The sequence below is a fragment of the Caretta caretta genome, chromosome 27 (assembly GCF_965140235.1).
Source record: "Caretta caretta isolate rCarCar2 chromosome 27, rCarCar1.hap1, whole genome shotgun sequence".
NCBI classification, from domain to species: domain Eukaryota; kingdom Metazoa; phylum Chordata; order Testudines; family Cheloniidae; genus Caretta; species Caretta caretta.
This window is the reverse complement of record NC_134232.1, coordinates 9,007,803-9,035,580: the sequence shown is the minus strand read 5'-3', so window position 1 is coordinate 9,035,580 and position 27,778 is coordinate 9,007,803. Positions and strand designations below refer to the sequence as shown.

General features: G+C 55.7%; 1 protein-coding gene across 1 annotated transcript; it reads right to left on the bottom strand.

The window, feature by feature from the left end:
• Window positions 1-359: 359 nt before the first annotated feature.
• On the bottom strand, window positions 360-27,778 carry COL1A1 (collagen type I alpha 1 chain). Its single transcript, XM_048830208.2, has 51 exons — window positions 27,571-27,778; window positions 25,128-25,322; window positions 24,479-24,513; window positions 24,333-24,368; window positions 24,012-24,104; window positions 23,840-23,911; window positions 23,128-23,172; window positions 22,719-22,772; window positions 22,365-22,418; window positions 21,982-22,035; window positions 21,532-21,585; window positions 21,037-21,090; window positions 20,886-20,930; window positions 20,529-20,582; window positions 20,305-20,349; window positions 19,909-19,962; window positions 19,321-19,419; window positions 19,188-19,232; window positions 18,991-19,089; window positions 18,422-18,475; window positions 18,213-18,320; window positions 17,633-17,686; window positions 16,981-17,079; window positions 16,555-16,608; window positions 16,338-16,436; window positions 15,756-15,809; window positions 14,980-15,033; window positions 14,819-14,872; window positions 14,628-14,681; window positions 13,644-13,688; window positions 13,426-13,524; window positions 12,812-12,919; window positions 11,851-11,958; window positions 11,342-11,395; window positions 11,194-11,247; window positions 10,645-10,752; window positions 10,503-10,556; window positions 9,387-9,440; window positions 8,714-8,875; window positions 8,497-8,604; window positions 7,774-7,881; window positions 7,112-7,165; window positions 6,877-6,984; window positions 6,271-6,324; window positions 6,030-6,137; window positions 5,494-5,547; window positions 4,405-4,512; window positions 4,023-4,305; window positions 3,274-3,464; window positions 2,893-3,135; window positions 360-2,270 (listed from the first exon to the last, which is right to left on the bottom strand). The coding sequence occupies exons 1-51, from the start codon at window positions 27,650-27,652 to the stop codon at window positions 2,124-2,126; spliced, it is 4,365 nt and encodes a 1,454-aa protein (XP_048686165.2). The 5' UTR covers window positions 27,653-27,778; the 3' UTR covers window positions 360-2,123.

Sequence of the window (27,778 nt, the reverse complement as noted above, 5' to 3'; positions counted from 1 at the left end):
AGAGGAGAAGGAAAGAGGGGTGACAAAGGGGGAGGATTGGAAGTCCCCCATCTGCGACTGCGGGGCTCCGGGCACCTGCCTTTGAAGCAGCCGGTACTAGCCACCGGCCTCTGGACTACCTGATCCAATTTGGCTATCCCTGTGTTCCTAAGTGGCAGAGCAAGAGGCTGGCTTGGAGGTGAGAGAGACGAGATGGGAGAAAGGAAAGGACAGAAAGAGAGGAAAGCAGAGCAGAGACAGAGCTGGGGACAGGGCTCATCTCCCTTGTTCCTGTTCGCACTGCCCATCACCTCCCCGGCCCCCCAAGACCTGTCTGCCGATGTGCCATGCGCGAGAGAAGAGTCCAGAGTACCACAGGGTTGTTTGGATCATTTCACATGCTTTATTTCAGCAGTCAAAATAATTAAAAACATCTCAAATTATTATACATATACAAAATAGGTACAGAAATCCTCAGTTGCTCGCCCTCCCAAGAACATCTGCTTCTCGCTAGGAATGGGGCTTTGCTTTGGGGTTGCTTTGAAACCCACGGAGAGACGCACAGAAGAGGAGGGTGGGAAGAGGAAAGCGAAAGAGAGAGAGAATGCAGCAGTAGTGGAGGATGGCGGGAGAGCGAGAGGGGACAGGAGTGTGCGTGGAAGAGATGAGGCAGCAGGATAAAGGAGGGATAAAGGACAGAGGGATGGGAAAAGAGAATGAATAGAAGAGGGAAAGCAGAACTGGAATCCACCTGCTTAACTGGAAAGATAGGATTGCACACACCTTCGTTCCCTTCCAAGCCTACTTGGATCTAGTTTGCGTTAGTTCCCGTCCTTGTTTTTAGGGTTTTTTTTCCTGTTTGTTTTTAAATAGCACCTTCAGAAAATTCACAAGTTGACCCTGGGCAGCAAAAGAACTGAGTTTCTGTCCTGAAAACAACAGTCCTATCTCTATAGCACCAATCGGTCCCTATCGCAGCCTCTCCATGCGTTGGCTTCGTGGAGTTTGAAACCACCAAAAAAACCAAGAAATGAAAAGGGACCTAGAACTGAAAAACATTAACACAGCGAATGGAAAAAAAAGAAAAAAAAAAAGAAAAGACAAAGTTAGCACCTTTGATTGAAACCTGAAAGCCAAGCCCCCTTCTCCACAGCCTGGTGTCAGTTAAAAAAACCCCCAAAGCAACTTAAAACTACTTGGAAAACACAGTTGAGAGGTAACTTTCCATACAACAATAATATACATTTGGAACATAACATTTTCTCTGCTTTGGGTATTATTATTATTATTCATTTTTTCCCTTCATTGTTCACCGACAAAACACTGGGTTTGCTTCTACGCGGATTTTATCTCCCAGCTATTCTGCTAAAAGCTCTTTCTGCTTAAGAGTCAACGCACCAAATGACAGATCTTGGCTGTTTTCCACACTACTGGATTTTGCTTAGGAAAACAATTACGACACCTGGATTTGACGTTTTTCTCATATTTATTTCTTTTGCCACCTGAACAAATGAAAGGAAAAAACCAAAAAGGTCCATTACACACGATTTTAAGTGCCTTCCTTTCAGTGGTATAAAAATATATATATATATGGTAAAGACACCAGCAGGGAGAGGTCGGCTGTAGGTTAATTTTGGTATTTTTTTTCCAACTCCAGGTTATAAAAAGAGATTTTTTGCATTGGCGGGAGAGGAGTAGGAAGGAGCAGGGGAGCAGGGTCTAAACCATTTTGGACTAGCTTAGCATTGCTCGTGCGGCTGCAGAATTTTCAAAGCAGGTTGTTGTGATTTGGGTGTTTTGGTAGGGTTGATTTTGGATGGGATTTTTGTTTTGACTGTGCAAGTAGTGGTCCCAAGATATTACTTAAAAAAACCAGTAACCAAACCAACCCCAATCTGTCTCCAGGGATTTAAAAAAAAAAGAAAAAATAGAACCATGTCAAGCAAGTGGACCCACTTCCTTCATTTTTTTGAAAAGTCATTTATTTTTGTTTTTTTGGTTTAATGCTTTTTTTTTTTTTAATGGAAACAAAATAGTTTTAGAGATGATGAATAGAAAAAAACACAAATTCAAGTCCATGTGAAATTGTCTCCTTTTTGGCTGTTTTTGATTTTCTTTCCGGGGGGGAGGGGTTTAGCTCCGGTTTACAAGAAGCAGACGGGTCCGATGTCAATTCCGAATTCCTGATCTGGCGCACCAACGTCCATGAGGGCCACGTCAATGACGGGCAGGCGAGAGGTTTTCGTTGTCTTGTATTCGATGACTGTCTTGCCCCAGGTGCCAGTGTGACTCTGTGGGGAAGGGACCGGGAAAAGGAGAACGTTAGGGTCACTGATAGACCCGCTCCTCGAAGCTGCAAAGCTGGCTGCAAAGGAACCTCTGCCCAAGCATTGGAGACAGCATTGCACAAGGGGTGGTCTAGTGATTAGGGTAGGGGGCACCTGGGAATCAGGATTCCTGGATTCTCTTCCCAACTCTCAGAGGTTAGAGGGGACCCTGGGAATCAGGACTCCTGGGTTCTCTTCCCAACTCAGAGGGTGCAGGGGGCCCTGGGAATCAGGACTCCTGGGTTCTCTTCCCAACTCAGAGGTTAGAAGGGGCCTTGGGAATCAGGACTCCTGGGTTCTGTTGCTGGCTCTGACACTGACTCATGGTGGGATCTAGGGCAAGTCACCTTCCTGAGCCACCATATACGAGCCTGTACCAGCCTAGGGGACTTACACAGGCTGTAGAGAACTCTGCCAGTCATGTCCACGGCTGGAGAGACTGATACACAGCTCTGCTCTGCCTCTTGCAGCTGGTAACCCCATATCACCCTCTCCACCCTCTCATCTCAAGGGCCTGGGGAGGCGTGGGTGCACCAGCTCCCGGTACCACCTGTGCTGGCGGAGCCAAAGGCGGTAGGAGACTCACCGTGCAGCCATCCTCGGTGACTCCATAGGTGAAGCGGCTGTTGCCCTCTGCTCTGATCTCAATCTCGTTGGAGCCCTGGAGGAGCAGAGCCTTCTTCAGGTTGCCAGTCTCCTGGTCCATGTAGGCCACACTGTTCTTGCAGTGGTAGGTGATGTTCTGGGAGGCCTCAGTGGACATCAAGCGCAGGAAGGTCAGTTGGATGGCAACGTCAGCTGGGTTGGATCCCTCGCCACCATATTCGAACTGTAGAGGAGAGAGAGAGAGAGAGACCCCCCGGCAGGAAAGCAATGTTAGTCCTCAGATCCTTTTCCCCATTCCGAGTCTCCAGATCCAGCCCCTTCTCTTCCCACCCTTCCCGCCTCGCCAGTCCCCTTAGCTCACCTGGAAGCCGTCACTCATTGTCTCGCCGAACCAGACGTGCTTCTTCTCCTTGGGGTTCTTGCTGATGTACCAGTTCTTCTGGGCAGTGGTAGCCTGGGTTGGGTAGACGCAAGTCTCGCCAGTCTCCATGTTACAGTAGACCTTGATGGCATCCAGGTTGCAGCCTTGGTTGGGGTCAATCCAGTACTCGCCTGGCGGGGAGAGGAGAAGGACAAGTGAATGGGCGAAGAAAGAAAGAAAGAAAGAAAGAAAGAAAGAAAGAAAGAAAGAAAGAAAGAAAGAAAGAAAGAAAGGAGAAGGACGAGTGAATGGGGAAAGAAAGAAAGGAAGGAAAAGGACGAGTGAATGGGGAAAGAAAGAAAGGAAGAAACAAGAAGGATGAGTGAATGGGGAAAGAAAGAAAGGAAGGAGAAGGATGAGTGAATGGGGAAAGAAAGAATGGAAGGAGAAGGACGAGAGAATGGGCGAAGAAAGAAAGAAAGAAAGAAAGAAAGAAAGAAAGAAAGAAAGAAAGAAAGAAAGAAAGAAAGAAAGAAAAAAGTGAATGGGCAAAGAAAGAAAGAAGGAAAGAAAGAGTGATGGAGGAAGAAAAGGAGGAAGGAATTCAGTAGTAATGGGGGAGGAGAGGGAACAGGAGTGTGAGTTAGTGAGGGTGGCTAAAGGCAGGGCAGGATAAGGGGAGCAAGACAGGACGCTACGAGAGGAGATGCTCAGTGAGGATGCACCCAGGACGAGGCTGGGAAGCTCACCGCTCTTCCAGTCGTTGTGGCACATCTTCAGGTCGCGGCAGGTGCGGGCTGGGTTCTTCCTGGTGCCCTCAGGGCTGCGGATGTTCTCAATCTGCAGGCTCAGGCTCTTGAGGGTGGTGTCCACCTCCAGGTCCCGATCACGCATCACGTTGGCGTCGTCAGCCCGGTAGTACCGGCTGTCGGTGTGGGCCTTCTCCTGAGGAGGCTGAGGCAGGAAGCTGAAGTCGAAGCCGCCGCTGGGTGGGCCTGGGGGACCTGGGGGTCCGGGAGGTCCGGGGGGACCCTGTCAGAGGAGGAGAGCAGAGCAAGTTGAAGGCAGGAAGCCCTCTCACCCAGCGGCCAGCAGATCCCAACTGCCTGAGCCCCAGAGGGGGATACGTACAGCAGGACCGACATCACCGGTGCGACCACGTGGCCCTGGTGGACCAATGGGGCCAGGGAGACCATTCAGACCATCTTTGCCAGGGGAACCAGAAGAGCCAGGGGGACCCTGTGAGGAAAAGACAAACACAAAGTGAGATCCGTGGGTTCTGGAGAGAGGAAAGTGGGGTGGAGGCGTGTCCAGCTTGAAAGACAGGCCGAGGGAGAACATGCCAACTGTCCCATCCTTTCAGTCATGACCCAGCCAATCACCCATCCTTCCACCCCTCTTGTCTGTTCCATCCACCCAGCTCTCTCATCTAGCTTACCTCCCACTATTCTTATTCGTCTCAGGAATTAATAGAGCACCCGTGACCACAGTACCAGGGACCGTGCCCCACTGGAGACACACTCGGATCAACTAAAGCCACTGGAATCACTCTGGATTTGCCCAGGTCCAGCTGAGAACAGAACCAAGCCCTGTCCTTGCCATCTGTCTGGGAAACCCTCGCCACACAGTGAGTGCTGGGAGAACCTTACAATGACATCTCCTTATGGGCGGTGTGATACCTACAGGAGGACTTCGATTGTAGAAGTGTCCATGTCCCCTGGATCATTTTTGTTCCCTTCCCATCATCGCCTCTGTCTGGGACAGGATTTTCTAAGGCTGACCCACACTGTGCAGGGCCTCTCTTATTAAGGCACCTCCCTACTAAGGTGGAAGAGTAAAGGGTCAGTAGAAAGCAGCAGGCATCTATCCTGGGTTTCATGTCTCCTTGATAGCAGTAGGCCCATGGCCTACATGCCCAGTGCTTACAGGAGTCTGTGCTGTGTGCTCAGAGGCTACACTGATGGTTTTTAAACTACCGGCTACACTATGGTCCATATTCTGCCTCTTGCTGATATCCGTGCCACCCCAGATCAGGGATTAGGCAGGATCTGACCTTTAACAGGTGATGCCATGTGTTGTGTTGCACCCTGGCTTGAAAACGGTGCTGTCTATTTCATTCATGAGCTCTCTGCCCCCAGCCTGGAATTTCCCACGGCTTCAGGCGTCTGCACCAGCTGGGCTCATGAAGGTGGCTGTTGGCTTCACTGGGGTGGTACTTACCCTTGGACCAGCGGGACCGGAAGCTCCAGAAGGACCTTGTTCACCAGGAGAACCCTGCCCCAAACAGGAAAGCAAACGTCAGTTCTGCATCTACGCTGCAGCCCGTGCAGAGATGCTAATAAAACCACTGTGTCTATGAGAAACTCCCACTGGGCTCTGATCAGCTAGGCTACTCCCGCGGCTGAAGCTCATGAGAGAGGGCAAACAATAGGGCAGGTTTGGAGGTTCTAGGGGGCAGCTGTTGGCCTGTGTCCTAAGATCAAGGGGCTGAGGTAACAGCAACAGGCCGGACACCTGGCTCTCCCAGCTGCTGCGTGGGCGAGGGCAGTCGTGAGCTGAAGGTCTAAGGGCAGCCTGAAACTGGGGCAGGCCAAGGCTTGCCCATCTCCTCATCAGGCGATGGCCTTCACTAGGATTCTCCCATGATTCTCTGGGGCAGTGAGGAAGAGGGTCCATACTCTTCTCTCCAGAGACCTGCTATGGGCTTGTCTCTGGGAGCCGGCTGTATCGGGGGCGCGGGAGGCAGCCATACTCACGGGAGGACCAGGTGGACCCTGGAGACCAGAGAATCCTCTGTGACCCTTCAAGCCTCTGTCACCGTGTTCACCAGTTTCACCTTTGTCACCGCGGGGACCTTGTGGGCCCTGGAAGAGGAAGCAGAGTCACCTCGCTGAGTGGCTGGGAAGGATGCCGCCCTGCCCCTTGCTCAGCAATGTTATTGCCAAGCCAGTGGCTTTTCCATATCAATAAAAAGCGGAATCTGAACCCATAACTTACAGCAGCACCGCGAGCACCAGCGGGGCCAGCAGGGCCAGCGGGACCAGCAGGACCCTAGGAAAGGAAAGAGAGAGAGAGAAAGGCAACGATTAGAGCATCCACTGGGATCATTAACGTTCCCTTGTGTTCATTGCTCTGCATCGTAGCAGGGAGCGCGTCCTGTTGGTTAGAGCAGGGCAGACTGGGTGTCAGGACTCCTGGGTTTCATTTTCAGCTCTGAGAGGAGAGCACAGTCTAGTGGAGAAAGCAGGGGGGACTGGGAATCAGGACTCCTGGGTCCAAGGCCTGACTCTGAAAAGGAGTATTATCTGGTGGTTGGAGCAGGCAGCTGCTCTGCTTGATCCTGTCTTGATAACTGGGCTGATTATTTCATATCTCCCCAATTCTGTTCCTGGGGTCTATTCCCAGCTCTGGGAATAAGCATTGTCCCCTGGTTAGGGCAGGGAACTGGGAAGCAGGATGCCTGGGTTCTATTCCTAGCTCTGGGGATGAGCATTGGCTGGGGGTTAGGGAAGGGGACTGGGAGCAGGACTCCTGGGTTCTATTCCCAGCTCAGGGCAGGGAGTGGGTTTTATGTTTAGGGGAATGTAAAGAAGTGTCACTTACAGTCTCACCACGATCTCCATTCTTGCCAGCGGGACCAACAGGGCCAGGAGCACCAGGGGCACCGGGAGCACCAGGAGGACCAGCTGGGCCAGTCTCACCACGGTCTCCCTATTTCCGGAGAGGACGAGGAGAGAGGGAAGCAAAGCACCAAGTTAACGTTTGCCTGAAGTTCAACCCTCCCCTACCCCCACACCAATAAAAGCCTATTGCCCTGACCCTTCGGGGTCCAACTCACCTTGGGACCAGCAGCTCCATCGCGACCAGGAGCACCTTCAGCACCGGGAGAGCCCTGAGGAGAAGCAGAGAGACCCAGCATTAGGCATGAGCAAGACAGAGGGGCCTTCAGTAAGAGACAACCGAGGAGTGAAAAATTAACCAGGAGGCCTGGGACAAAAGCAAGAGATGGGTGAGGTCTAGAGATCAAAAGAGAAAGGGGCAGGGAAAGGGACCCACAGGGCTTCCATTTCTCTCTGGAACTGGCCCCTTCTCTGATCCCTCCCGTACTCAGCTCCTTTGGAAACCATCCCGTCCCGGGATCCTGGCTGTTCTCCCATCTCTCGGGCACTGCACTCCGGGCATTGTCCCATTGTTCACTGGCACCAGCCCCTGCAGGAGGTCAGGGGCAAGGTCTGTCCTACCCTTCAATGGAGCAGACCATTCTGAGTGTTGGCCCAGGGGCATGGAAAGGGTTAATCTCTCCTTGTCTTTGGTGCTACTCCTGGTGATGGTGGTGGTGTCTGGAGCTCCTGATGTCGACAGGTTGCCTCTAGTGACTATCAGCAGGCCTGCAGGATTCCCCCCAGGGGCAGCCAGGAGACTAATTCACCCTGGCTTTTAGCACTTCTTGGCCTTGCCTGTGTTTGGGCAAAGGAGAAGACAAGCATGGTGGCAGCTCACCTCACGTCCAGCTTCACCAGCGGGTCCGGCCAAGCCAGGAGGTCCTACTGGGCCAGGAGGACCACGTTCGCCAGAGGAGCCAGATGGACCTTGTTTTCCAGGTTCGCCCTGGGGAGGAGCAAGAGAGAGACCAGCCCAGGTTAGAGAAGAGGAGGCAGTGCAGCTGAGACCAAAGAACCTGCTCGTGATGGGAGAAAGGTTGAATCCCCTCCCACTGCCACCAAATGACGACACAACCCTGTCCCAAACTGGATTCCACTCCCAAGGGCCTCAGAGTTTGGGGCTGGAGTTCTGGCTCCAGGCTCAGACAGAGCTGACAAGAAGGTCAGATCCAGGGGTGGTGATCTTCTGAGCACCCCTCAGCCTGGGAGGTTTGGCTCCAACATCCTCTTCTATAATAATGATAAAATCACAGGTCCCTCCCCGCTATTCCTCCTCTCTTATCTCCTGGCAAGAGCAGCTCCCCCGGACAAGGGGGAAGAGTCAAGGACTCCGTTCCTTGCATGGAGAGCTCCCAATCACGCCAGCAGTGAAGCGTGCCCGGCTCCTGTCTCTCCCACCCATTCCTTGCCCTGCAAATGCCAGGAGAAGGTCTGAGCCTCAGCGGCTGGGCCGTGAGATCCAATCCTGCTTGGATCCTTTTTGGGCAGGGGCAATGGGTTGAAGCCACAAGCGTCCTTTGAGGTCCGGCTTGAAGGCGTAAGGGTTCGGCCTCATACTCACAGATGGGCCAGGGAGACCAGGGAAACCTCTCTCGCCTCTCTGTCCGGGAAGGCCGACGACACCACGCTGTCCAGAAATACCCTGTGGGCCTGGAGTACCAGGTGCGCCCTGGAGGGGAGAGAGAGATTCTGATTACAAACCCACCCATCTTGCTCTGGGGCACGCGCTCCAACGACACCTGCCAAGGGGCCCGAGGTAGGACTGAACGGGTACTTACAGGGGCACCATCAGCACCAGGGGAGCCCTTCTCACCAGAAGGTCCGGGTGGGCCAACGGGGCCAGGTTCGCCAGTGCGGCCAACTGGGCCAGTCTCACCACGGGGTCCCTTGGTACCTTCCTTTCCGCTGGGGCCTGGTGGGCCAGGGAGACCAATGTTTCCCTGGGAGAGAGCAGAGAGGTGAGGTCAGGCAGCGAAGCCCAAGACTTTGAGAGGCAACCCCTCTCCAAGGGGCGCTGATTTATGACTGCCAGCCCCCTCAAGCAGAGGGGAGAGGAGACCTGGCTCCATGCTCCAGCGCCACCATGGGGCAGACAGAGCCACTGCTGGGCTGCAAGTGGTACCAGGCTACCTGGACCATCAGCCCGCGGGAGCCCTCATTACATTCTGAAGCACCATGGAAGCTCTGCGGCAGGGCCTTGGTATTCCTCCTGCCAGCTCCACGGCTCCTCATGCCCCTCAAGGGTCCCGTCTCCTCCCCGTTTGGCTTCCAGGCTGCCCGCTCTTGACGACGACCATCCCCCATCCTCCCCAGCTGCTGGAGGCTGGCAGTCCCGTGGCAGATCTCCCACCAGCCTCCCCGGCCCCCCCCCCTGCCAGCAGGGCTCAGTGTCCAATGCTGTCGGCCCTCCCCCTATGCCACCAGCAAGGGGATCAAAACGGAGATACTTACAGAGGGGCCAGGGGGACCAACTCTTCCAGCAGCACCAGGGAAACCAGTAGCACCCTGCACAAGGTGGGGAGAGAAGGCATAAGTCCCACGGCTTGTTAGCCACAGATCTGTACTACAAGCTCTGCCCAAAACACTGCCCTGCCCATGGGGCCAGGGTGAGAGGGAGAGTTGTCACAGCAAGGTGGAAGGTTAAGGCAGCCCTAAGAGGCTGCCTGATCTTCCAGATATGTCTTGCCCCTCAGGGCGAAAGCCAGCCAGCTCTGGACAAAGAGACATTCTCTGAAGCTCGGGTGGAATTTTAAGTCTCCAGACATTTAGTGTTCATGGCTAAAGGGAAGTGGCTTAAATACTCAGCCAGCTGTGGCCCCTGGACTGCAGGGCTGCTTCAATACCATGGCTCATTGCTCGTTCACGGAGCAGTTTCTCTCCATGCAGAGAATCTTAAGAGGTCCATGAATGCTCAGGACACTACAGGACTTTTACTCGGGCAGGTGTATGGCAGGGACATGCTCTCTGAGCTGCAAAAAGACAGCCACGTTAAAATGATCTGATTCGTGGGCGAGGGGCATTCGTTCTGTTGCCCCTAGGTTCTGATTTGAATGCTCTAGCCAGAGGGAAGCAGAATATTTCTCGGCCCAGGGAAAAAGCTGCTTCAACTCCCAGAGGGATGGGAGGAGGGGTTTTTTTGCATTTTGCTACAAACTCAGAAAGCAACCCCCTTTCGGCTCCCAAACTGCCTCTTTCCCAGTGATGGGAGAGAGGGGGGGAAAGCAGGCCCAGGGCAAAGGCCGTGCTGGAAAGGTGGGTTCTTACATGCTGCAGCTGGGGCGGGTGGGAAAGCAACCTTCAGCCAAATTTTGGTGGGATAAGCCGAATCAGAAGGGGAGTGAACACTGCCCCATGCAAACCAGAGAGCGATCCCATGGGGGACTCACCAGCTGATTGTCAGCCCAAGCCAGTCTGTCACCGGCCAGGAGCTCAGGTAATTTTCCCCAGCGCCCGGCTGACTGTGTATCAAGGTGCACGACCACTGTTGCTAAGAGAGGGACATTGTGCAAGGTGGCTCCCATCCCTGGCAGCCCAGAGGCTGAGCACCAAGGTGGAGGAAATACTCACAGGGGGTCCTGCACTACCTCGAGCACCTTTGGGTCCGGGAGCACCAACAGCACCCTGCAAGAGAGGAAGGAGCAGGACATCAGAGGTGGGAACGGAACACTGGCCGAACGGGGAGGGATCGGGGCAGCGGAGAGTCACTTACAGCGGGGCCAGGAGCACCAGTGGGTCCAGCAGGGCCTGGGGCACCCGCATCGCCCTTAGCACCAGCATCGCCAGTTTCACCTTTAGCACCAGGCTGGCCGTCAGCACCCTGTGGAGGAGAGCAGAGCGGAGGGTGAGGGGCAGCGTCCCTGCTGGGAGCTCGCGGAGGTGGGAGTGGACAGTGGCAGGGGCATGGTCCTTCTTAGAACAAACACGGGCTGAGGAGACTAGGCTGTCGTAACGGGGAAAGCCCCGTTGAGCCCGCATGGGAGCCAGAGGATCACAGGACGTAGGACTGGTCCTGTTCCCCATCGGAGGCCTGGTGTAGGACAACCCGGTGACTCCACGGGCCAGGGATGAGTCCCATCTCCGTACGCACGGACAGTATCCCAGTATCGCAATGGTAGGATTGCTTCCGTCCCAGAGCCCTGGGCTGCATGGGATTACCCCCGTAGCCCGCCCCGCTGAATACCATCCTCCCGAGGGAGGTCTGGGTGAGGGGAGGAGTCACTGGGGCTAGTGAGAACCACCTCTTAACCATCATACTTACAGGGGGGCCAGCGAATCCAGCGGGACCAGGTGGGCCGGGCTCACCACGATCTCCCTGGAAGAGAAGGAACCAAGAGAGACGGGGTCAGCGAGGAAAGGGCGAGGTTGATCTTTGCCTCTGAAGCCAATCGGAGAGGAACGGTACTTACGGGAGCACCACGAGAACCAGTGGGACCAGAGGGGCCGGAGGGACCAGCTTCACCCTGCGCAAGGGGAGAAGAGGGAAGAGGTTAAGGCTCGGGCCTGGCAAACCAGGGCTCTTCGGAGGCGCCTCTGGGGCGAGGCTGGCTAGCTCGGGGGTCACTCGCGAGATGTGGGGAGAGCAAGAAGTTGCCTCCTCGCTGGAAATGGGGGATAGGGATGCAGGAACCCCCCTAGGCACAGCCCTGACTGGGCAGGCCGGGACTGTAGAAAGCATTCCCGGGGGAAGCTGATGAAGCCCCATGCTCTCACTGGGTGGATCCAGAGGCACCTCTGCATCGAATGATCAGCTGGGGCCTTCCTCTCTGTCTCCCAGGAAACAGAAACCGGGTCGAGAGCTGCTGGGCACAAAGGGCACTGGCCTTTGCACGAATGCCACGACACCAGCTCAGGTGCCCGAGAGTCACTGCCCTGCTCCTTCCAAGGGGACAGGGAAAGGGGGCGCGGCGATCCTTACCTTGTCACCAGGAGTGCCAGCTGGGCCGGGGGGACCAATGGGGCCAGTCAGACCTCTTGGGCCATCTTTGCCGGGAGTTCCATCAGCACCCTTGGGACCTCCGTCACCCTGGGGAGAGAGGGCAAGGCAAGGTTACCTTCTGGTTACGGAACACGGAACAGGGTGGGGACTTGTGCCAGCTCTGGGGGGTGTGTGTGTGTGTGTGTATGTGTGTGCCCGCACACGTACAATGCACCTCTGTGAGTGTCTCCGTGTTGTCCCCCTGCTTCTCTTCATGTCACAGTGCCTACCCCATGGAAACCCACCTGCATTCCTGCTTCCCCACCCACATCCTCACCCTCCGTTTATCTGCCCCGCACTGGAAGACCTTCATGCCAAGTGTCCGGGCCATTAGCCAGTCAGCTTGGCCAACGGAAAAAGACAGTGCAGCCTCCAAGTGCTGGCCATGTCAGCTCTCCAAGCCATTCAAGCTGATGGAGAAGACCTCTTCCAAGGGCATAACTAGGCCATGTGGAGCAGAGAACCAGGGCACTCTGCTGGACTCCTGGAGAGACACACACGGCAAGGCCCGAAGTTCCTTGGTTTGGGTGGGGGTTGGGGTTTGCTTTGGTCTAAAGCAACTGTTGGATGAGGACATCTAGGCCTTGAAGTGGCTCAGGCATCTGGCCTAGATAGACTCCCCAAGAGCAGAGAGGAGAGGCAGAGGAGGCGGGGGACAGAGCCGGAGCTGGAGCAGAGAGATGAAAGAGGAGCAAAGGGGGACGAGATGGAAGGGAAAGGGGGACGAGAAAGGTGAGGAAGAAGAGGGACACAAGGAGGTGGAAAAGAGAGAAGGCCGGAGAAGAGTGGAGAGGGGAAATGAGGCGTCACAGACTGAGCATGAGCAGGGAGATCTGAGGCTTCTCCATGGTGAAGACTGAGGGTCGCTTTGCTGGTGGGCCTTCGGGGGGCTCATACGTACTCTGTCACCCCTGGCTCCAGGCAGACCGGCAGCACCACGTTCGCCAGGCATTCCCTGCAGACCGGGAGGACCTTGGTTTCCGGGAGTGCCAGGAGCGCCAGCATCACCCTAAAGCCCCACAAGGCAGAGCCGGGGGAAAAAGAGAGTCGGGGTTAGAAACAGAGCTACTTCCTCATCACAGCAAAAGCCGCCCGCCTTCCAGAGAGACGCCACCCGTCCCCCATTCTCCGGTGCCAGGGCAGGCTGCCCCTGGAGCCAAGCAAGACCAGGCCATGAGTGCTGCCCAGGCCAAATGGGGCCTCCTGGGCCTTGGGCAGAGAGAGGAGAATCCTGCAGCAGTTGCAGGACTGGGGCTATCTCGATGGGGGAAGATGGAGTCCCCACTTCCTGCTTTGCACCTGGGTCGAGGCAGCTGCTGGCTGGCTGGACACCGAGCCTCAGCCCCCTCCAAAGCAGGAGGAGTGTATCCCATCGCACATCCTGTTCCAGAGCCTGCTTCCCCTGGACACGTCAGAGGCACTGATTTTCCCCTGGTTTCCCCTCCCATTTCTGGCTGAGCCTCCTTCGCCCATCATGGCGGAAGGAGGAGGAGGAGGAGAGAGATAGGTACATACCTTAGCACCATCGTTACCAGGAGCACCGTTACCACCACGTGGACCCTGTGGACCGGGTGCACCTTGGACACCACGCTCGCCGGGGAAACCTCTCTCACCCTAAAGGAGGGAGGAGAGAGAACCCGAAACTGGTTACAGCACCATCCAGAGGGGCAGCAGGCGAGAGAGATGGAAGGGTAAGAGATTGCTTATAGCAGAGAAAATGAATCGCAACTTACTCTTCCACCAGCTGGACCGGGGGCACCAGTGTCTCCGGGGGCACCCTGTCACGGGTGAGAAAGAGAAAGCAGAATTAGGGCTGAGGGCTGGGAAAGGGGCATGCTATCTGCTGGAGAAGCCCAGATGTTGCCCCTGAACTGGCTGAGGTGGAGCAGTGAGTGGCCGGGGAGGGGGACATCTGCTCCAACCCCATCCATAACTAAGCACCAAGCTCCATCCTCATGAGGGCCAGACTCTGCCTCTGTCTTTCCACCACTGTAATTTTGCATGGATTGTCCCAGTTAGAGACAGCAGAGCCATACGGTCCTGGACCACCGAGTCTCCTCCCAAGCAAAGCCAGGACATGGTCTCACCCAACAGAGGATGCATCAGCTGTTACACTGAAACTACACTGGCTCTTAGCCGAAAGGCTGGTCTTGGGCCCCCGGGCTGGATATCTGGACTGAATACAGAGATAATCCCAAGTGGCCAAACTGAGATCTGGATCCAGAGTTCAACGCCCACCACGTCCCCAGCCCCGGTTTATAGGTGTTCAGATCCATGGCCGGGGCCCATGTCCACACAAAAGGCTTTTGGAGAAGAGGTTGGAGGCCTGGACTGAATGAGTTTCATGGTTGCTGTGGCCTCTGAGATGAGTTCTGGGGCCAGTAGAAGGTCTGACGGCGGCCAAGGCCCTGTCTGGAGGCAGCTCTCCTCATTCATCGGCTAAAGGGGAATCTGCTGAGTTTCATCACTCTGGACATACGTCCAGCCTTGGAGGAACGTCTCCGGCTGGGGGTGGAGGAAATGGGGCAGGAGCTCTACGGAAGTGAGAATGGCCATGAAAGGCACTGAGCGAAGATGAGGGGCAGGCAAGCAAGGGAATGGGCGCCCGGGGACAGGATCTGTCATGGAGGCACTTTTCCTTGGCTTCTGATGCTAAGTGGAGCTCTTCTCCTTCTTTCAGTAAACCTCACCCACCGCCATGGTTTCCTGGCACTTACCTGCTCACCGGGCTTGCCAGATTCACCAGCTGGACCAGCGGGACCGGGCAGACCCTGGGAGGGGAAGAAAAAAACCCAAGAGTTGAGATTTCCTGGGGGAAGGGGTGTATGTGAAAAAAATGGAACAAAATATGATTGATCAGGAGGGATTTTCCCCCCTGTGATGGGGCCTTTAATGGCACACTCCTCACCTGGAATCCAGGAGCACCTGAAGGCCCTTGTTCACCTCTCTCTCCAGCGGGACCCTGAAAGAGGAGGGGAGAAAGTCAGCAAGGATCCAGTGGGGTTTGGAGCAGTGTGCTCCCCGACAATCCAGCACAGAGGGCAGGAGCGAGAAAGGGTTCATACTCACAGCTGCGCCAGGAGGTCCCTGAGCACCAGCTTCACCATCTTTGCCAGGAACACCCTGGGGGGAGAGGAGGAAGAGGTTAAAAAGAGCTCGGCGCAAATGCTGAATGAGTCTCAGAAGGGAGCAGGGCATGAGCATTGGGGAAGGTGTGGCGACCCTACAAGGTTGAGAAGCAGAAAATCTCAGGGGCTTCAAAAGTTGCCCTCATGGATTATGTAGTTAACCTGCAGAACTCATTGCCACAAGGTATTAGTAATGAGGAGAAAAGGGCATAAGGGATATAAACCCTGCCCCAGAAGTCCAGGGAATAAGCAATTCTGTGGCTTAGGAAGAACCAGCCACCATAGTCATGTCATCCCAATGCAGAAGTTTTTATATGTTCCACTGAATCTTGTGGTGGTAGGCCAGAGCCCAGATATTGGCTAGATGAATCATAGAATATCAGGGTTGGAAGGGACCTCAGGAGGTCATCTAGTCCAACCCCCTGCTCAAAGCAGGACCAGTCCCCAATTTTTCCCCAGATCCCTAAATGGCTCAAAACCCTGGGTTTAGCAGGCCAATGCTCAAACCACTGAGCTATCCCTCCCCCCAGTCTGGACCCCAGTCTGCTCTGCTGTGGAAAGCCCTATACTATCTAGGTCCGTTTTACTGTCATGGTAAATTCTCTCTTTCTCATCTTGAAGGAAAGAGGCCTCAGGCTGGCAAACTCTCAGCTGGGCCCAGCCCTGGCTGCGAGAGACAGATTGTTAGGGGCCATCAGTACCAAGGAAAATACGTACAACAGCGCCAACGGGTCCGGGAACGCCTCTTTCGCCGGGTTTGCCGGGCTCGCCCTGAGAAAGGGAACAAAATGGCTTCAGTGAAGGAACGCGGTACGCCCCCGGAACAAGCAGCGAAGGGCTATCGGGGACGGTTGGCTCTTGTATGGCCCTAGGATGCAGCCACAGGAGGGCCCGAAAGGCGCCATGACAGGAAGCAGGCGGGGCTGGCCCTGTGGTAGTTTTAGTGACACTCTAGGTTGCCTCCCATGACTGCCCCAGCTCTGTCTTTCCTTGTCATCTCCCCTCCCCATGGTGGGATGTCTCCTGGGCCGCCTGTCTCTGCCTGCAGATAACCCCTGAGGGAGAGGTTCCCAGAGTGTCCCCCCCCATAAAGCCCCTCTTTACAAAATGGTACCCAAAGTGGCCACTTATCCCTTGTGCTTTGTATGCAACCACTCCCGGGCGGCAGCCAGGGTGACAGGAAGTCCTGAAGATGGCCATTTTGTCACGGCCCCATCACTGGGCCGGGCGACTCACCCCGGGCGATTCACCCCGAGGCGACTCACCCCGAGTATAGGAGGGGCGCAAGTTGATACTCACAGCAGCACCTTTAGGTCCAGGGAAACCCATCACACCAGCAGGACCTCTGGCACCGGGTGGGCCTGCGGTTCCGGGGCGACCATCTTGACCAGCGGGACCCTAGTGTGGAGGAAGCAAAGGCACAGTTCAGAGGAGGCCGTTGTGAGCAATGGGAGAGGAGGAGGAGGAGGAGGAGGAGGAGAAGGAGGAGGAAGGGCGCTGATAAACCACGACTTACAGTGGGGCCGGTCTTGCCATCGGGACCGGGGCTACCTGGGCTTCCAGTCAGACCCTGAAAAGGAAGAAGAGCTGGGTTAGCCATGGGGCATCCGGCCTCCTTTGCTGTGCGCGAGGGGTTGGTGGCCGGGGCCAGAACAGGGTAGGATGTGGTGGGCGAGGGCGGGTAGGGCAGCCGATAGGTCGCTGCAGGGGGTGGATGTGGGGTGGCCTAAAACACCCTATTTCCAGAACGGAGGAAGAGGGCAGTTGCTCTAAGCCGGCTGCACCCAGAGCGCTGGCCCCAGAAGAGGCCGGGGGCAGGGGGTGGGCAGAGAGTTCACCTTGAGATGGCGCTTGGCAGAAATAACAGCAAGGTTCGGCGGGACTCCCCGGGCAGCCCCTCCATCCCACTCAGAACCATTGCCCGGCTCCTCCCCGCTTTTACCTTGGCACCGGGCAGACCAGGCTCGCCAGGGCGTCCAGATTCACCGGGGGATCCTTTGGGACCAGCAGGGCCAGGGGAGCCACGTTCACCAGAGGGACCCTAGGGTGGGGAGGGAAGCAGGAGAGAGAGGTCACACACTGCGGTGGAAACCCGGATCGCTTCTTCTCGCGGGCACGGCGTGATGAGCCAGCAGGGACCCACTGTGTCACGTGACAGAGGAGGGTGACTAAATGGCACCGAGTGGGCACTGGATGGGCACTGAAAGGGCTTTGCCAGGGCTGGCCACAAAGAAATCACTGGGCTATGCCATGGGGTGAATAACCCTAGCGAAAGGGCCATCCTAGCATATGTACCATGTGGAGACAAGCCAATTCCCACCTCCAAATCCAGAACGCGGGGTGTAAAGAAAAGGGATGGGGCCAGGGAGCGGCTGGGTAATAGATCCGATCCCACAGGGCAGAATGCACTGCTCCCAGAAAGTCCCCCTGACTCCCCCTTCCACATGCTTTAGCTGCTCCCAAGCCCCTTGCAAAGGATGCCCAGGTGGAAGCCTGGCTCCGAGTCCTTTGTGTATTTCAGTGTGGCGGACATCTGAGCCTCTTCTGTCTCTCTCACATTAGGAGGGAGCAAACGACCGGAGACTAGCACCTACCTTAGGACCAGAAATGCCATCAGAGCCAGGGAAACCGCGGCTTCCGGGAGCACCCTGTGATGGACACAAGAGAAACCAGGGAGGTAAATGCCCATGCAGCCAGCAAGTGAAACAGGAGAAGGTCTGAATGGAAAGGGAGCTTCACAGAACCCCCAACCGAATTCCCCTCCCCTCCCGGGATTGCAGTAAGTAGGAACAGGCCCTAGCTGCCAACCTTGGGGGTGAAAATTTCAGGGGGATGGGGACTCCAGGGGGTTGGTTGGGTTTGGGATGGTGATGGGGCCGGACTGCACGTTCAGATCCCACTGTGATCTGGGTCTGACCTCCTCCCAGAACCTGGGCGTGTGCCAGGCTGGGATTTCAGGTCAGGCCCCTTATGGGGCCAGTCACAACATTTGGATCTGGATTTGGTTCTGGGACCAGATCTGAATTTCCCATCCCAAGATTCGGGTGGCGCTTGGATCACTGAGAAAATCGGTCGGGACCCCTCTGTGTCCGAGAGACAGAGCTCCAGGTCTGACCAGAGGACAGCACCATGCCAATGAGCATGAGCTCCAGGGGAAACACAGTTGCCACTTACACGTTCGCCAGCAGGGCCGGGCAGACCAGCAGGGCCGGGCTCACCACGGGATCCTCTCTTGCCTTCTTCACCAGATGGACCAGGGGGGCCTTGGACACCAACAGGACCCTAGAGAGCACAAGCAAGTCAGAGTGGTGAGTGTCTGCCTATGGCTAGCAAACCAGACTGTAGGCAAAGCTCCTAGCAGCCCCCGCGGGGCTAGTACTTACAGGTTCTCCCTTGGCACCAGCATCTCCCTTGTTGCCTGGAGCACCGGGTTCGCCCTGAAGGTAGAAGGAAAGAGAAACGAATTCATATCAGACGTCTCCCTGCATGAACAAGGGCTTAATGCTGCCTGCCATCTATGTTGCACCCTCAACCCCTTTTTGGCTCCAGGAGGAACGGCAGACACAAAAGGCTTGGCCCCATGAAGGGACAGACAACTTCGATATTCTGGAGGGGAGGGGAACTGTGCTGGCTGTAACCCAGGTCAGAGGATCCCCGTGCCAGGGCGGAGGAGAGACGTCTCCAGCGGAGACAGGTGGCTGATGAGGCACAGAGGGGTGTAGGGAGGTGCTTGCAGCTGCAGAGCTGCAGAGGTGAAGGCTCTTGAACTGCAAGTGGCAATGCCACAAGGACAGTCAGAGAAGGAGCCGAGGGAGGGGATGTGTGGGGCGCTGGGGTCAATTCACAAAGCATGATGGGCTCCTTCCAGGCCTGGCGCATCCCTGCCTAATCCTGGACGGGGAAGAAGGCCAATCTAATTCAGCGGCGATGGGGAAGGAGGAAGGATACTTACGCTGTTACCCTTGGGACCAGGAGCACCGCTGGGACCCTGGGGTCCGGAGGGGCCACGAGCACCAGGGAAGCCAGGAGCGCCAGCTATGCCAGGAGCGCCCTATGGGAGGCAGAAGAGATGGTGAGGCAGCTGGGAAAAACTGGCTCCCAAGAGCCGACCGGCTACAGAGGACAGAGGGGCAGGAGACGGCTACTTACAGTTGCACCTTTGGCACCAGGTTGACCATCGCTACCAGGGTTGCCCTAGGAGAGAGAAGACAAGAGGAGGGTTATCACCGGAGAGAACAGGGCAAGGAGCAAGAGCCGGGAGGGGTCGTGCAGTTCCACTCACAGCAGGGCCAGCGGCGCCAGCGGGGCCGGGGGCACCGGGCTCACCACGGGTGCCCTGGGGGCCTTCACCACCGCGACCGCCTTGGGGACCAGTTTCACCCTAGAGCACAAGAGAGGAGAGAAAGACCAGTGAGCACAGTGACTGCTGGGAGACACCCCCACCCCCACGCTCCGCGGAAGCCATTTGCCCTCAGGCCTGACCGGGCTCTGACTGGAACCGAGCTGCTCCATCCCTCCAACCCACTCTGGGGGGGGACTGACTGGGGCCTGCTAGCTTTCGGCTCGCCCTGTTTCCTCAGAAGGCAGCTGCAAGGCCTTCGGGGACGACTGGGCACAACAATTGTGCTGTTATCAGACCCGGGGCTTAGCAGGAGTTGGGGTCGGCATAAGGCAGAGATGGACCCGCAAGGATCCTGACCCACAGTTTGGTGAGGGTTATGGGGCCAGGCCATCTGGACAGTATATTTGAACTATGATGAAACCTCAAGATGAAGGCTAGGATCAGCTTCCACCCAAGCCGGCTGCGGGGAAAGCTCCTGCCGCAGCGCTGGGGGGGTGCCCCCCGGTGAAGACGGGATCATGTCCTTACCTTAGCACCGACAGCGCCAGGGAAGCCAGGGGGGCCAGCGGGGCCAGCTGGACCCTAGGGGAGAAGGAAGCAGGTTAGAAAGTGAAAGCAAGGAACCTCCGGGGCTGGGGGGTTCTCGTCACGGCAGCCATCTTGGCTTCAGCCAGAGATCTGGGCTGTGTTTTGACGTGGGTGGGAACAGAGGCCGGAGGGAGGAAACCTTCCCATCCGGGCATTGGCCAGTTCCTGAGCGGGGTTGTGCTCGTGCCACCCTTGGGGCTCAAGCCAGCGAAGCTCCAGGAGGGGAGCGATCTGGGGGTCGCTATGGCCAGTGCCTGTGTGACCGCGCCACCCGACGGCCAGGGCCCCGCGGCTGAACCGTCTCCTCTCAGGGCAGCGCGAGGTGAAAATACTCACTGTGGGGCCAGCAGCACCTGGAGCACCGTCGTTACCGCGAGCGCCCTGCCGGGGAGAGAGGAGAGAGGCACTGGTTACAGACAGGTTGGCACAAGACCCGGAAGCCGTGAGATGAGGAGCATGCTGCACATTGGAGCTATCCCAGCGGGCGTGGCCCAGAGGGGTACCATCGGGGGGGATGCTTCAACGTGCCCGCAGCCCAGCAATGCAGCATCAATACTCACAGCGGGGCCAGATGGACCAGGGCGGCCTCTCTCGCCAGGAAGACCACGGGGCCCCTAGAAAGGAGGAGAGACGTGAGTTCATCTCGAGACGCCACCATCATCATCTGCACCCTGCCCTCTCCCCCGCTCTCCCACCCCTGCCATGCTCCCCAAACCCTGTGGGGCTTCATGCTGGTAAATCTGCCCCCTTTGCTGTCTAGTCCGTTGGAAAACCAAGCGCTCCGGAGAGCCAGCTCGACCCTCCCCACAACCCCGATTCTTGCTGCTCCCATAAGCTGAACGCCTGCCCGCGTCACCACCTCCTAGTCCAGACTCTTGCTGTCAGTGGGAAGCAGAAAGGCCTGACAAACTACTCACTATTTGTCCGGGAGCTCCATTCTCACCAGGGCTACCAGGCTCACCCTAGAAGGAAGACAAAGCCAGAGTCAATGGCTGGTTCCCAAAGGGGACGAGGAAATTTTTAAGGGAACAGAGAGGGCCAACGTGCCTCGTGGCAGAGGGACCTTACCTTGGGGCCAGCTGGACCGGTATCACCCTTAGCACCATCAAGACCGCTGAAACCCTGGAAGGAAGGGGAAACAGAAACACAAGTGTCCAGTGATGAGGCTTAGGAGAAGGCTCTGTCGTCCCAGGTGGAGGCATGACTGAAAATCATCTGGCTTTGCAACGGTCCCTCACAATGTGTCTGGGGGCAGGAGGGGGGTAAGGCCCCATCTGTTTGCCAGCTAGTGGCATGAGAAGTGGGGAATTCCTCCAAGAGGTGGCGTGGACAAGGGGCTCCATCAGACCCCTCCTGGTAGAAAGGAACTTCCAGGATCGCCTTGTGATGCGGCCAGCTGAGGGCACTGTGGGGCCATCTCAGATACTGCTTATGTTTCCACCGGGGCCAAGGGCTGGTGAGAGTGTGCACGCTCAGACAGCTGCATCTCCAGGGCTTTGGAGCGGTAGGGGGACACCTTTCCTTTTCCTTTTCCAAGTGTAAATAACTAGGGAATCTACTTACTCTGTGACCCTTCATGCCTGGCAGGCCAGCAGTTCCGGGCAGACCACGGGCACCCTGGGGAAAGGAAAATAAATGATTTAGAGACAAGGACACCAGTGACACCCCACATCAAGCCAGTTACTGCAGAGGGGAACCCACCACCCCAGGCAAGGTTGGATACTTGGGGCATCCATGGTCATGACCATCTCTTGCTGTGATCATGACTCCTAGCCATTCACAGTGGTCAGCTTTAGTCAGGACTGGAGCCAGAGCTTGCTAGAGCCAACCATCTTCCCCAGTGAATGGTTGTCATGTGAAGTAAGCTAAAACCACACAGTGAGACCAAGAGGTTTCGGGCAGGTTTCCCAGCCAGTGCTCTTCAGCCATGTCACAATGATGATGCTGGTCAAAGGTAAAAACCCACCCTAACCCGAATGCTACGGGGGGAACCAGACAGAAAGGACATCTCACCTGGGGGCCGGGAGCACCACGCTCGCCAGGACGTCCGGGCTTTCCAGCTTCACCCTTGGAGAATGAAGAAGAGATGGAGTCAGGTCAGTAGCCCACACAGCTCGTTTGCAGCAAGAACCAATCAGATGCTAAATGCACCGGGAAAGGGACGTAATTCTTCGCAAAACCCTATCTGGGGAGAGGTCCCGTTTTCTTTTCTCTCGGTTTTTCAAGGCATCATGGAAGCCAAAGCCTCACCTGGCTCCTTCTGCTTGCAAGGAAGGCCATGTACCCAACAGGCTTAGCACAGCTATAAATATCTGGCTAACAAGCAAGGCTATCCCCTGCATTTTGGGGGGCAGGGAACTTCTCTAGAGGGACTTTTGATCTTGAAGGACACTTACATCATCTCCGTTCTTGCCAGGTGGACCAGCTGGACCACGGGGACCCATGGGACCCTAGAACAGGCAGAAGAAACGTGTGTTAATATTCTGAGACTGGGCAAGACTTTCCCATTGCCACCCCTCCACTAGCCATTCACCCAACAGGACTGGGCCTGGTTCTTGGCTTGGCTAGAGAAATCCCGTCCCCCGATGAAGTCTTTTCCGCAAAGGTAGGCCAGGCTTTGCATCAGCTGCCCCCAAGTGGCAGAAGAGGGAAGGTGCAAGGAATTGTCCCGGGCTCGGGCCGGGAGATTCAGCGTGCAACCCATCCCGTTACCCAAATGAAGAGTGAGAAGACAATTGACCATGACTTACAGAAGCCCCAGGCTCTCCAGGCTCACCGGGAGGACCTTGGAAACCTTGAGGACCCTAGAAGAGTAGGAGAAGAAGACGGGTTAGAAAACGAACATAACCGCATCCAGCTTGCTCACGCGTCAGTCCGATTTCCCTCCGCTGCCGGCAATGGCTGCCTCGCACGGAGCATCCGTGTCTATCACACTCCATGGTGCGAGGTATCTATCGCCGACCACCAGGAGGGAGCCAAGCCCACTCTACTCCCCAGCCCCAGGCAACTCCCCTTCCCTTCGCTGAGAAGGTTTCTGGGAGCTGAGGAGCCTGAAAGGGCACCGGTGGTAGCTTGTTCCCAAAGGGAGCAGTTACAAGGTGCTGGCTGAGGGCTCAAATGGGCCATGTTTTCTTGACAGGGAAGATGTGAGGTACTTACAGGAGAACCGGGAGGGCCGGGGAGACCGCGGGGACCAGCTGGGCCCTAGAAATGAAGAAGAGAGAGAAAAGAATAAGTCAGGTGAGGAGATGAGCTGGTGCAGTCGCCATGCTGCCCAGGCCTGGCCACCCCTCCATCTCGGTTTTCGGTGACCTCCTCTTTTCCAGCAGGCCCCTCTCTTCCCTCGCCACCCGCAGCCGCCTGGCTCGGGGCTGACTCTCCCCAGCACAGACCCTGCCGCCTCTTGCTGATCTTTTACTACCTCTCCCCTCCCATCGTGGACGGAGCCCCTGGTGACCCCTTGAGGTCCTGATCCATGGAGCCACCTACGAAGAAGTTCTACTTGGGGAAGAGAGCAAGCCCCAGGTCTCAAGCTGTCCGAGGATTAAGGCAAATTCAAGTATCCCTTGCCGATCCTGAGTAATCAGGGTGCAGCTGCCCTAGGAAAACATCGGCCCTGACCAGCTGGTGGTTATGAGCCTCCCCCCTGGAAGATATCTGCCGCCCCCCCTGCTCTGCCTGACTGATGCAGCAGGCCTGGTGCGTTCTAAAGCCAAGCTAGGCCAAGCTAGCTCCTGTTTTTCCTGCTATGTAACTCCCACTCCATTCCCTCCCCTCCTTTCTCCCTAACGTCTTCTCCTGTTTCAGTCCTGGCCATCAGGCCGGCCCCTGCCCCTGCCCCAGCCCCTCGAGGGAGACGCTGGACACTCACCATAGGGCCGGGCATGGACAGGCCGCCAACGGATTTTTCGTCATAGCCATATGCCATTTGAGGTGCGAAGTTCTGCAGGAGAAAGAAAGAAGGGAAAGCCGGTGTGAAAATACTGCACTGCATTCATTCCGTGCCGGGGAAAAACTGAGCGAATGATTGGAACCCAACTCACTCCGCCAAGGCCTGGAGGTCCTGGGGGGCCTGGGGGTCCAGGAAGACCAGGCTGTCCGGGAATGCCATCTCTACCAGGTGGGCCTGGGGGTCCCTACAAAAGAAGAGGAGAGAACTCAGAGGTTAGTACTGCGGTAGCGTCATCCGGGCATGAGACAAGGTAGGGTAACAGGACTCGGTCGCAAATGTCCACGGTTTAAAAGTTTTCTGGACAATTTTAAAATTCTTTAACACGTCCATGGAAGTCTTTCCCCCTCCCTCACCCCCATTTCCTGACCAAACTCCAGCGCTCAATGGCCAAAGCATGGCTGGAGAGACCTACCCTGTCTCCTCTGGGGCCAGGTTCTCCTCTGGGGCCCTGGAGGGGAGAAGAAAGAGGGGTGTTTAGAGAATTAGCATGGAGAGAAAAGACCCTTCAGAAAACAACAGGGAACAGGATTGCGTAGCAAGACTATGGAGAGTCATTACCTCTACTCCAGTGGCTTCTGGGTAGACAGGAGAGGCTGCGGGGAGAAGGACAAGGGGTCATTTAAAAGGAGCAAGTCATGTGGTTATCTAAAACCCACCCCCATGCTGCACCCTACCCATGGAAGCCAACCCAGCTGCCCTGGTATAAATGACACCAAAACACCCCCCCTTGCTGTACCTACGTAAGTAACATGGCTGGCAGAAAGATGCTCAAATGTTCTACCTGTAAAAGACCTGCATGTCTCACTCTCTGCCTGTCACCCTGCCCGTGATGCATGCTAAGGAGAGGTCATAACTGAGTCCACCACAGCTTATACTGGTCCACTGGGCACCTCCTCCAAGAAATAATCAGTCCTGTTTGAAATGTCTCTTTAGAAAGAAATGCCCGAGAAGCTCAAAGGAGAGGCGCAGGCTTGCTATGTCTTATCCATGGCGCCACAGCTCGGGGCTCTAGCTTCACCAGGGGTGATGATGGAGGTATCAGGTCTCCAGGTTAGGCTCTGCTGATCTCCTGGTCTCCAATCCCCCTCCCTGTCTCTGCATGTGTAGGAGGAGCTGATTGTATCTGGTGCCAGCATACCCTGGTTCTTAGCACCTTATATCAGGCTAGATAGACAGACAGAGCATGCACAAGAGTGTCAGTCAGTACCCTTTGTGTCAGGGCAGATGGGGCAGCATTCTCCAAAGGGGATCTCAGCGTTGGGGCAGTTCAAGGTGTCTTCGCAGATCACCTCATCGCACAGGATGTTGCCGTTGTCACACACGCAGATCTGGCAGGGTTCAGGTTTCCACACATCTTTGTTGCTGTATGTTAGTCCGTCCTGTATGCAGTTTACAGATGGAACTAGAGAGACAATGAGAAACGGGAGCGGGGGTGTCGGGAGCGAAAGAACTGAATCAGGACCCAGCCCAGAAGCTGGAGGCGAGGAACCCCCAAGCCAGGGACAAAGAGGCTGATCGGACTCGATTGATTTTTTTATCCAAAGGTTTTTTTCCTTCCGCTCCAGTTCCCGCAACGCAGGCCTCCCCCGCCCCTTCTCCTGGAACCTTAAAACACTCATCTGCTTCTCATCAGCTCAGCTCCATGACATAGGAAACAGGCCAACACCGCAATAACTATTTCCAGTGTCTTTGGAATTTAAACAAAACCTGCGGCCAGTTGTTACATCCAACTGTAACCTCAGCTTGCTGGAGCCTAGGCCAAGCCAAATAAAAATGCAAAGTCTCCTAAAGGGAAGAGGGCTGGACTAGGAGGGGGCGGTGGAGGGAGGGAGGCAGGGGTCCAGAGACAAGGGGTTCTGTGGAGGGGCAAGGAGGGGGAGTGAAGTGTTTTCTGTCTGTTGCTTTGGGAAATGGGATCAAGTGAAAATGGTTTGGGTGGGAAGGCAAACGAGAGCAGGGTGGGATGCAAGGCCAGGCGGGCCAGGTTGTAATTAGATTCAGCATTTGACACATTCAGGCAGGCAAGGCTGGGAGGTGGTGGCGATGGATCAGACCCAGGAAAGCAGGAGGTGGACTTAATAAAGAGAAGCACGAGATGGGGAATAAAAGCAGGCCAGCTGTTTTTCTTAGCATGGAATTGTTTTCACACCAGTTTCAGGTTTGGTAAAATCTCGGCATCATTTGCCCGCAGCGGGGAGACAAACGGGATAAACCCTCCTCGCGTGTGAAATCCTGTAGGGCGGGATCACGGCTGACAGGCCAGATGTTTCTACTCTGTCGTCCCCAACTTCTCATGTCTAGTTTAAATTATTGCTGGCTGAGTCCCTGGGAGCCAGCGGTTTTGCAACAGGAAAGTGCCGTGTTGACACCCGCCCGGAATGCAATGGGGGTGCAGTCAGTCACTCCGCCTGTAGGTGGCAGGCCAAGCCTAGGTATAAATGCCTGCAACAGGATCTCATTAGGGGTGTTACTCCTAGCATGGGGGGGCTGGAGGGCGGGGGGAGTTTGCTCAGCAAACCTATTCGACTGTTGACCCCGGAAATATAGTCCCTTTGGTGAGCACTGTCCAGCCCCAGGGCTCCCAATGGGCCCCAGGGGGCGGTGATGCAGTCCACAGAGGGCTTTGCAGGAGCAAGGCCAGGTGATGGCCGCCAGAGGTCGCCATGGGACACCCCCCCCTTCACACCCCCACACCATGAAACTTCACTGCAGAAACATGAATCCAGGTCCTTAGCAGCCAGGAGGTTTTGTCTGTGAAGTGATGTCTAGACTCCTGCGCTTTACAGGCTTCTAAAACATTTCCCTTATGAATCATCTGAGACTTTTCTAATTCTTTCCTGATGGCTTTTGCAGGTCAGAAAACTCCAGCCCTGGGCTCGCTCCCCACTCCCTTCACTTTCCAAGGCACACAATGGCTTTTCCATAACTGGCTTCCCCCCTCCCCAGCCAGCCTTATCTTCCCTCCCATGACAACTCCTCCCAGAGGCTGATTGTGCTGCTCACCCCCGGCCCCCAAACTTGGCAAGGAATCTCAGGGCTTCTAATTGATCCAACTTGTCTGCCCGCCAGAGGCATGTTTGAAAGAGACACAGACCATATGAACACGCCCAGTTCCCTTCTGCAGCTGGTTAACTTTGCTTGTGGAAGGGGATGTTTTCCACACCGAGCAGCTTCAGGGGGGGAAGAACGAACATCAACAAATACTTGATTTGTCCACTCCCACTTTATAAGCAACACATTCAATCCCCTTCTGACCTCCCCCCCACCGCCCCACCAACACACAATTCCAAATGCTCTGTAAAGGTTGAGAAATTCTTGCCAGCACCCCCACCCCATTTGAAGACACACAACCCTTTAAAAAACAACATTTCTCCCCATCTCCCTAACTTGATCTTGCAAATGCAGTTTCCTAACGAGAAAAGCATGCAAAATTCCCATCCAACTCTTGCAGAGCACTAGGGTTCGCAATCCCACTCGAGAACGTTAACAGACTTTTTCTTCGCAGCCCAGTCCAACTTTGCATCCCTCTTGCTCTAAAGTGCAACGTTACATTCCCCCCCTGCGCGCAAGCAAAGCTGTTTAAAGAGAAAAGGCATTTAAGTCTATCTCTGTTTCTCGTACAGAAAGTTAGCGAGAAAGTTTTTACTTACTGTCTTCTTCTTCTTGACCTTTGGTGAGTAAAACAGTCGCTGCTATCAACAGCAGTAACCGAGAATCCACAAAGCTGAACATGTCTAAATATTAGACATGTAGACTCTTTGGGCCCCTTTGTTCTGTTTTAGAGTCCAGTCATACAGGGATGATCTGACTATGTAGTTCCAATCCAGACCCCAGCAGAAACCTCCTACTGACTCTCCA